Source organism: Ananas comosus, unplaced genomic scaffold (genome assembly GCF_001540865.1).
Source record: "Ananas comosus cultivar F153 unplaced genomic scaffold, ASM154086v1, whole genome shotgun sequence".
NCBI lineage: Eukaryota > Viridiplantae > Streptophyta > Magnoliopsida > Poales > Bromeliaceae > Ananas > Ananas comosus.
The window spans coordinates 1-8,739 of record NW_017890692.1 but is presented as its reverse complement, the minus strand read 5'-3'; the positions used below and the strand labels follow the sequence as shown (position 1 = coordinate 8,739).

The 8,739-nt window shown below is 35.6% G+C and overlaps 1 protein-coding gene across 2 annotated transcripts; it reads left to right on the top strand.

The window, feature by feature from the left end:
- Positions 1 to 938: 938 nt before the first annotated feature.
- Positions 939 to 8,170, top strand: LOC109704102 (phosphoglycerate mutase-like protein 1). Of its 2 annotated transcripts, XM_020224833.1 has the most exons (10): positions 939 to 1,083; positions 2,162 to 2,223; positions 2,343 to 2,450; positions 3,315 to 3,394; positions 4,807 to 4,969; positions 5,393 to 5,467; positions 5,582 to 5,670; positions 5,737 to 5,856; positions 7,551 to 7,595; positions 7,696 to 8,170. In XM_020224833.1, exons 2-10 carry the CDS (start codon positions 2,164 to 2,166, stop codon positions 7,808 to 7,810), a joined length of 855 nt encoding a protein of 284 aa, XP_020080422.1. In that variant the 5' UTR covers positions 939 to 1,083; positions 2,162 to 2,163; the 3' UTR covers positions 7,811 to 8,170. The 2 variants fall into 2 exon arrangements, with proteins under 2 accessions (XP_020080422.1, XP_020080423.1); XM_020224834.1 differs by lacking the exon at positions 5,393 to 5,467.
- The last annotated feature ends 569 nt before the right edge of the window (positions 8,171 to 8,739 follow it).

Below are 8,739 nucleotides of genomic sequence, written 5' to 3'. Positions count from 1 at the left end.
AACGAAAAGACAATTATAGAAAAATGAAGGGACACGCTTATTTCAAAACGAACATTTATTAAGTGATTAAAGACTTCATCCATCAACTTGAGGAACAGTGTCAATTGTGATTTATAATTTAATTATACAACATTGTAATGAATATCTAGATCGATAGTAATTAGATGACTTTATTTTTTTTATTTTCGAAATAAATATACTTTGTTTGGAAAAAGAAAACTCCAAACAATTCAACAAATAATATTATCTGTTTTAAGATTTTGCATATTTAAACTTTGTTTTAATAGTTTTAAGAAATTAACTCTACTACACTATATTTTTTTCACCTTCATCGTCATAATTCGTCATTTAATTTAAAACTTTCTTGGTACCAAAGTGTAAATGAAGGTTATATATAGTTAAGACACCAATTGAAGTTTAGTTTTTTGTAAAATTTTAAATATTTTTTAAAATGATATAGAAAATTTAAATTAAAAATAAGAATTGCTCTAATTTAAAATAATTTTCAACATTATAGTTATTTATAAGTTAATTATATAACATTATAATTAATATCTAGATAATAATTAGTTGACTATAAGTTTTTTAAAATTTTGCGAATAAATGAATTTTGTTATGAAAAGAGAAAAAGTACTGCTTTTTCTTTAAAAAATTTGAAAAATTTTGTTATACTGTAAATTTTTTTTGAAAAGTTCTGAGACCTAATAATTAATTTTAATTCTTGTTGATAGTAGGGTGTTCATCTAATCATATTAAGCTTTAAAATTTATATTATTATTTATAATTTAATTATATAAATTTATTGTTAATATTCAACTAATAATAAATTACTAAGATATTTATTATTAATATTCAACTAATATTAAATTATCAAAATACCCTTGGTAGAAGGGGGTGAGGAAAACCTACCAAATATATTTGTTTATAGTTAATATCAAGATTATTATTATTCCCCTATCCTGCACACCGCCTCCTCCGTCGACCCCACACCTCCGAAACTACGATCGCCGCTCCACACCCCACACCGCCGCAGCCGCAGCCCTCTCCCCTTCCTCCTCCGCTGCTCCTCTGCCGCCTCTTCAGGTTCCGAGTCGCATCCATTAATCCGCTCTTCCCCCTGCTTCGATCGATACTAACCCTATCCCGTATCGTCTCTTGAATACGATGATGTGCCCCGATTTTTTTTCCCTTTTTTTTTTTCTTTTTTTATTTTTCTTTTGTGTGCTTTGATGCTTGAGAACGCGATTCTTCATGGATTTCCTTACGATTCTCGACGTCCTGTGGATACCGTATGCGACAGATCTTGTCATGTTCCTCGAGTTTTATGATTTGATACGGGCGCTGTAGAATGCGGTTTTCGAAGGCTAAGATGAGCCCAAGAATGTCGGTTATGGTAGTGAGACTTAGCTGCTGCTACAAAATTTGTTCGTGGAGCTGTGTTAGTGTTATGTTCTCGTCTCAGATGCGTTTCTGATTGATGGCGAACGGAGTCGCTGTATGGTCATGCCGTTTTACATTCAGTTTTCATTGGTAGTGCTCCCTCCATTTTTGTGCCCTAGTTTGTCTGGAAACCACGAGAGCGCCATTGGATTCGATAAAATCGGATTTGGGGCCTACTAGTGGATTGACCTTGCTCCCTCGATAATGGCCGATAGCTTATCTTGAAGTAACAAAAAATAATAAGTTGAATAGTTGTAGGACTAGGATACATAAAACTAACGAAACCTGAATGGTGCATATCAGATACGTGCAGATTTCTGCATCAAAAGTTGGATTTGCACAATGAATCACTTCTATTTTAATTAGAAATAGATGGGAGAAAAAGGAGAGGTTAGTGGAGGAAAGAGGGAAAGAAGTTGCAGGAGAAGGATAAAGCAACAGGTGAAATGAAGAAGACGAGAAGAAGGCTACATGATCTAAAATTTACGGTCAAAAATGAGTAACGTCTAATTACAATACAAAGTAGTCATATCATCTAGTATTTGTGGCTCATTTGTCATATCACGTACTTCACTGCTAAAAGTGGTGAATATATTTTGTATGAAGTGACGGAAATGCTTGTTTGTTGGCAATTCCTCAAACGTATTTTGGTGATGTTCTTGGTATTTGCAAGTTTCTTCAACTAACGCTCTAGGAATTTTCCATGACTTATTTCCTGCAGAAATGGCTGGAAGTACTGGTTCAACCCTTTATCCGTCGCACCGTTGTAAAACTCTTCACCTGGTCCGTGATGATTGATTGTTTAGATGTGACGACTGAATGTCTCACAATAATAATCTTATATACATCCCTGTGGCCCTTCTACTTTAGCTTGCATTTGATTATGCTCAAAATATGCTCAGGTCAGGCATGCACAGGGAATCCATAATGTGAAGGGTGAAAATGACCATAAAGAATATTCATCTCCTGAACTATTTGACGCTCATCTTTCCCCGCTTGGGTGGGAGCAGGTAGGTTTTCATGCTTTTGTGATACAAACGAAGAGTGTACAATAATTAGACATATATGTATGTTTTTGTCTCACACTTCATTTTCACTGGTTGCACGTTTTGGGTATGATGAATTTGTTGCGTTGTATTAAATGCTGAGGAAGTGGTTGGATCGGTTACATCTCCATTCACTCTATGTGGTTAGATTGTCTTTTACAAGAGAAGGGTCAGTGGAAGTGCAAGGAACTGACTTGCCCTCAGACCATGCATTCTTTTTTTCTGCAATTTTTTTTGTCATTTTGGTAATCAACATTTCATAATAAGCTGTTTGCTCCTTCTGAAAGTTGGAATTCACATTTTGTACGTCAATAGATATTTACAAATATCCGTTAATAAAGGAACAAAACCTTATCAAATATGCCACTGCTTGTGAAAATCCAAATCAAGCGGTTAGATAGGGAAAAGGATGAACATGTGAGTTGCGTTAAGTTTTTGTTGCTGTTGTGCTATAAGAATAAGTTAAGGATATTGAATTCCGTCGATATTGACAAATTGGGCTGGCATAGATGGAGTTTATTCTAAATGACTATCTGGGATCTAACTCTTGGGTGTTTAGAAGAGCTTTTGCTATATTTTAAATCATTTAAACATATCTGCCATCATGCATAGAAGGGATGCTACACTTAAATGTAAGTAAACATGAAAAGAAAATTTTGTGATGCCAACTGCTTCTTCCTACGTTCAGTACTTTCTCTGACTACGTTAGTACCATTTTAGATGTTCTGTTAGGTAATAGGAAGGTCAATGAGTTGGTTCTTGCAAGATTGTTTTTAATCTTTGCTCGTTATATTGTTAAGATTCCTTTGTGATTGCTCTATCCAACAGGTTAGTAATCTGCGAAAGCACGTTCATAAATGTGGGCTTGCCAAGAAGATTGATTTAGTAGTTACTTCCCCTTTGCTAAGGTAAAGAATGACCTTATCTTGAGTTGCATTTTTTGTGCATGTTGGACTTCTGTTGAATTTTCTTCAGTTTCCTTTACAAATTATTAATTCTAGAAATAGTTGGTTGGCTATAACATCAAATGCTTATATGCTTGGAAGGAATTTCTAGGATGCTAATATTGACCTTTATTGAAAATTCTCGTCTTATTCACGCTACGTTTTGGCATGTTTTGTTGGTTCTTTTCTAAGCCCAGTATGCAACCTGATGCATGGAAATTTGATAATCCAACATTTGGTAAGAACATTCTACATTGGAGCGCTTATGTTATCTCCAATATGACATACGTACGGCAGTCTCCAAGTTTTGGTCTAATGTGCATTCACGTTATGTCATGACCCCCTCTGAGAAGCTCAGCTGGGGCATGTAGTGGCCTGCTTTGTTCTTGAAGGTGTTAGCATTTGTAACCCATTCGAGTGTACAAGATGTAATTAGTTCTGTCTAACTCAGACAGCTATTTTTAGTTTAATATCATGCCAATTACATACATAAGAGCACATGATACATTTGTAAGATATAAAGATTGCCGGACACTACAGCTATTCAAAAGTAGGCATATCATCAGTTGTGCTAATAAATGGTGTTGACAGTCGCAAGAGACCTGAAAGGAACTGCACATTAATTATGGTTGCTCACCTTTGATGACAATTGTTTTATGTTCCTAGCCCTCTACCTTGATCCAAACAGTTTTATAATCTGCCTTATAATATATATTAATGGTGAAGAGCTATTGGCTATCATGTGAATGTAACATGTGTCTAACTATTCCATTGGACAACCCTCAATATGGTCTGGTCAACTTGTCAGGTGGATGTGACGAGCGTGGTGAGGCCTGATTGTACTCGATGTATTCAAATTGTTTACACAGCGGGGTTGTTGGGTCGGCAGCTAAACAATGCGAGCACTGAGGGGATAACTGCAAAAAGTTTGTTGAGTCAGTTAATTGCACATCTCAATTTAAGTCAATCTGGTGGGGAGAGTAAGGCATCAAATCGCAACAAGGCTATGGGTGTCATCTGACTTTAGATTAGAAGGGTTGATGATCTTATATCTGAAACAGTTGATTTGTACACCCATTTTTCTTTTGTTGCAGCTCTTGTTTGGAGATTGTTAGTTGCTGCTGTCCTTGGATGTATTCGTCCCTTTTTCATCAGTGTCACATAAAACATATGCCTCAAATAGGACAGCTGCATAGAATGTACTTGCTTTGATGAACTCCATTTGATTAGCACACTTCAATATTTATTGGGGATTAAGTTTCTTCATTCAATTTCTCCGTTGTTTAATTTATTAGCTCTAACAAGGCATGAAGGTGTCTGAACTCAACAGCAGATCAGACTAAACCATGTTATGATAAGGTTAACTTACGTTACAGGACAATGCAAACTGCAGTGGGGGTGTTTGGCGGCGAGAGTTACACTGATGGAATTAATGTGCCACCATTAATGGTAGAAAATGCTGGGAACAGTAACCATCTTGCGATTTCAAGTTTAAATTGCCCACGTTTTGTTGCAGTGGAGAAATGCCGAGAACGCTTGGTATGCTTATTTTTTTTTGGATGAATAAAGATCCTTAAAAATCCTGTGAATTACTACAATGGTTTCTTGTCAACTTCTTTATTAGGCGCATATATATTTATATTCTATCTTTCACATTGACCGTTCTTTAGTCTTACTGGGTTCTTTGTGAGTATCACTGTGTTCTCTTGTATCTTAAGTTTAAATATTGTTATGGATTGCATAGAGTAGGCTATTAAAGCTAGCTGATGGAGCTTGTTTTGATTCCTCCCTGATTTCTTTGTTTAGTTTGTTTTTCATGGGCAGAAATGAACCTGGCATTTTCAACTTTTAATTACTTTATTTTGGATAAAAAAATGTTGCATTTTACCGAAGCTAGTGGTGATGGCTCTACTTAAATTATGGGCTGTCTTTCTTAAGTTGAAATGTTTGTTTTTTCTGCAGGGATTTAACCTATGTGACAAGAGGAGGAGTATATCTGATTATCGTCCTCTTTTTCCTGCAATTGATTTTTCTTTGGCGAGTGCTCCTCTGCTATCAATTGAGAATTCCTTCATTATAATTATCAATGCCTGAGGACATCGCCTTTCTCATAGAAATATCTAATTTATAGGTTTTGGCATTCTTTCACAGATAAGAAGTGATGTGGATGTTCTTTGGAAGGCTGATGTAAGAGAGAAAGATGAAGACCTTGCATCCAGGGGAATGTCGTTCATCAATTGGTATATCTTCCTTCATATGAACTTTTGCTTCATAAAATTGGTCTTGTATACTATTTGAATTTACAGGCTGTGGACGAGAGAAGAGAAAGAGATAGCAATCGTTACTCACAGTGCTTTTCTATCTCATACCTTAAGCAATTTTGGGAAGGATTGCCATCCCACCATTGAAGCGGAAATCTGCAAGTCGTAAGTGTCTCGCCGACTTTTCATTCTGTAATACTGGAGAATAACATTTGCTCTCTCGCACTCTCTCTTTTGTTTTTTTTGTCAGCCTAAACTTTTACCTCATGGAAGATGTTAAAGTTAGACGATAGGAAACTGAAATCAAGACTGTTGTATATCAAGTAGAGATAAAATTACTAGGGAAGTAACATAGACTTTTAGCTAGGAATGAGGAGCAACTAATTATCATCTCATATCCTACAATTGGTAGTTACCTAATGGTGGTACCACCCACTCTCTTGTGCGAGGTCCTGAGTTCAAACAGGACCTCCTCCTGTCTAGATTTGACATCCTCAGCTACATTTACATGCCCCAATCTTCTCTTAATACACACCCTTATAAGATTTAGAAGCATGACAATCTGTCAAAGTGAATTCGTAGTACCACCATTTTTGGCGTTTTACTTTCGTTGCAGACCAAGAAGAACACCTTTGATGTAGTACCCTACAAAGTGGCTTAGGCATCATCCTAAATAATAACTACCTGCATGTATTTGTGATTCGAATTGACCTATAGCCATACAGACCAAAATGTTTAAGCCGTAGTTACTGACGCTAGCATGCTTGTCCCAACGTCCCACATTAGCCAGCACGGTGCTAGTGAGGTGCAACAAGTCCCTTGTATTTAGATCATAGCTTTTATCTCTGGAGGAATAATAAAGGATTTAGTTGTAAATATAATGCAGTAAAAAATACATGCAGTTGGAAATGCTGTAGTTTTAACAACACCTAGTTTGTTTGGTTCTCTGGAAATGCAATTACTGCAGTTATATTCTCTGTTTGGTAACCTGAAGTTGATAATTATATTTGTGAATCCTTATCACCTTTTACATAGAGCGGTTAGGTTACCTCTACCACATATAAAATAATTTTATGATTTTACAATTCATTTAAACTTTCTATTAATAAATAAACAAGCGGATATATATAATAGTCAAGGATTTAAGTGTCGTGCCGGAAACTTGCTGGCGCGGTACGGCACAGTGCGTGCCGAACCGTGCCAATGCGTGCCGGTCAAAAAATTTTTGTGTGCCGACACATAATAGTATGAAATATTTATTTTCTTTAACAACAAAATATTCTAATTATTTATTATGTCTTTTTATCATATCTTTCGAACTTTATTGAGGAAATTACTTACTAATTTAAAGAATAGAAGGTTTTGAGCCGTGCCATCGGCACGGGATCTGTATCATGCCGGTAATTTGTTGGCACAGTACGGCACGGTGGATACGGCCTGTGCCGATGGGCACTTAAAACCTTGATAATAGTTAGATATATTTTTTAATAATTTTTCAACTTATCAATTGACTCAATTTAAAATATTCAATATATTTAACTTTAATAGATAAACCAAAATTTATAAAATTTACTATGATTCTTTCTACTTTTTTGGGTTTGAATAATTGTATTTAATTCATTAGTCAACGTACATAATCAAATTCTATCAAAATTTACAAAAAAAAACTATTTTTTAAAATCAGAATGAGGTTTTAGAAAAGAGGTTGCTAAATACTTTGTTGACGAAAAATTCACTTTTGGCCCTAAATTTTGAAAAGTTAGGCTAAATACGCCTATATCTTCCTAAGAGGATAGAAAGACTGATTTTTTTTCTTTTGGTAATTAGTATAATATATTAAAACCTTTGTTGTTCTACAGCTTTGCCAACTGTGAACTAAGATCCATGGTGCTAGTTGACAGAAGGTGAGATTTCTGTCTGAAATTTATTAGGTTTTCCTTCATTTAGCATGCCTTGATTATGATGATTATGATGCTAGTGTTTCTCTATGATCCTTTTGTGCAGCATGCTTGGGTTGGATTCCTCCAATTACAACTATCCTGGGAAGATTCCGCAGGGGCTCGATCTTCCAAGTGATGTTGCTCAGGAGAAGCAACCTGAGAAAAGTCATGCAAACTAGGACTGCGATACTGATATCAACACTTACCTACTGAGGCTTGCGAGGGGTCGATTTACAGACTCCCCTTGCTTCTGTGCTTGGCTTTTGAAGAGAGCTCAAATAAGTAGTTTCAGATATCTTTATTTATTTTTTTCCCAAAGCAATTCATTGAGGTCTAACATATTATGTTTCCCCTGTATTAGAATTAATGATTGCTCATCCAGATTTACATCATTGCATTGATTTTGTAAGTTCATGCAGCTCGAAATTATGCTCCTAAGTTGCTGAAAAGCAAATTCCGGAACATTAAAGCTGTGTGATGATACATCTTTTTGATGATGCTATGGTGTTGTTATGTGGTTAAAGATCAGTTTCTCCAGTTCTTGCCTGTTGGGATTCCATGTTGACTGCTAATGCATCCATTCATCCCCTATTATTTGTTGCCTCTGCATCAGTTACTAAGCATCATTTAAAGAGTAAATGGAACAAAGTTAGGTAGCAGTGAAGGGAAGTTTTATGTTTGACGGCATGTAGATGTGCGTCAAGTTCTGGCCAATTGATGTATTATTTTTGTCTGTATCGGTGTCTGGTTTATGTTGTGCAGGAACACAGCTACTATGACAAGGCTCTCTTTGGCTATCTTCTCAGCATGCCTTGGCAGGTCCATTTTTATTGTAGTCTGTAGTCAAATTAGATCTGTTTACCATAGATTGGATTCATCAAAAGTTTCTTTAAAATCATCTCATAACGATCATGAAAACAGATGGAGGATATATTAAAGTTAAACAAAACGAAACACAGCCAACAAAAACAGCTATAAAACGGATAGCGACCATTCCTATCACAAGTGACAAAAAATTTAATAGTCACTATTTTAAATTTCAAGTTTGAATTTAGTTATTTTAAATTTTCAGCTAAACTCATTTCTACAACGAGAAAAAAGAAAGAGA

Coding starts and splice junctions, on each gene's coding strand:
- LOC109704102 (XM_020224833.1), top strand. CDS start 2,164: ATGGCTGGAAGTACTGGTTCAACCCTTTATCCGTCGCACCGTTGTAAA. Junction 2,224..2,342: donor GTTGTAAAACTCTTCACCTG/GTCCGTGATGAT, acceptor AAATATGCTCAG/GTCAGGCATGCACAGGGAAT. Junction 2,451..3,314: donor CCCCGCTTGGGTGGGAGCAG/GTAGGTTTTCAT, acceptor TCTATCCAACAG/GTTAGTAATCTGCGAAAGCA.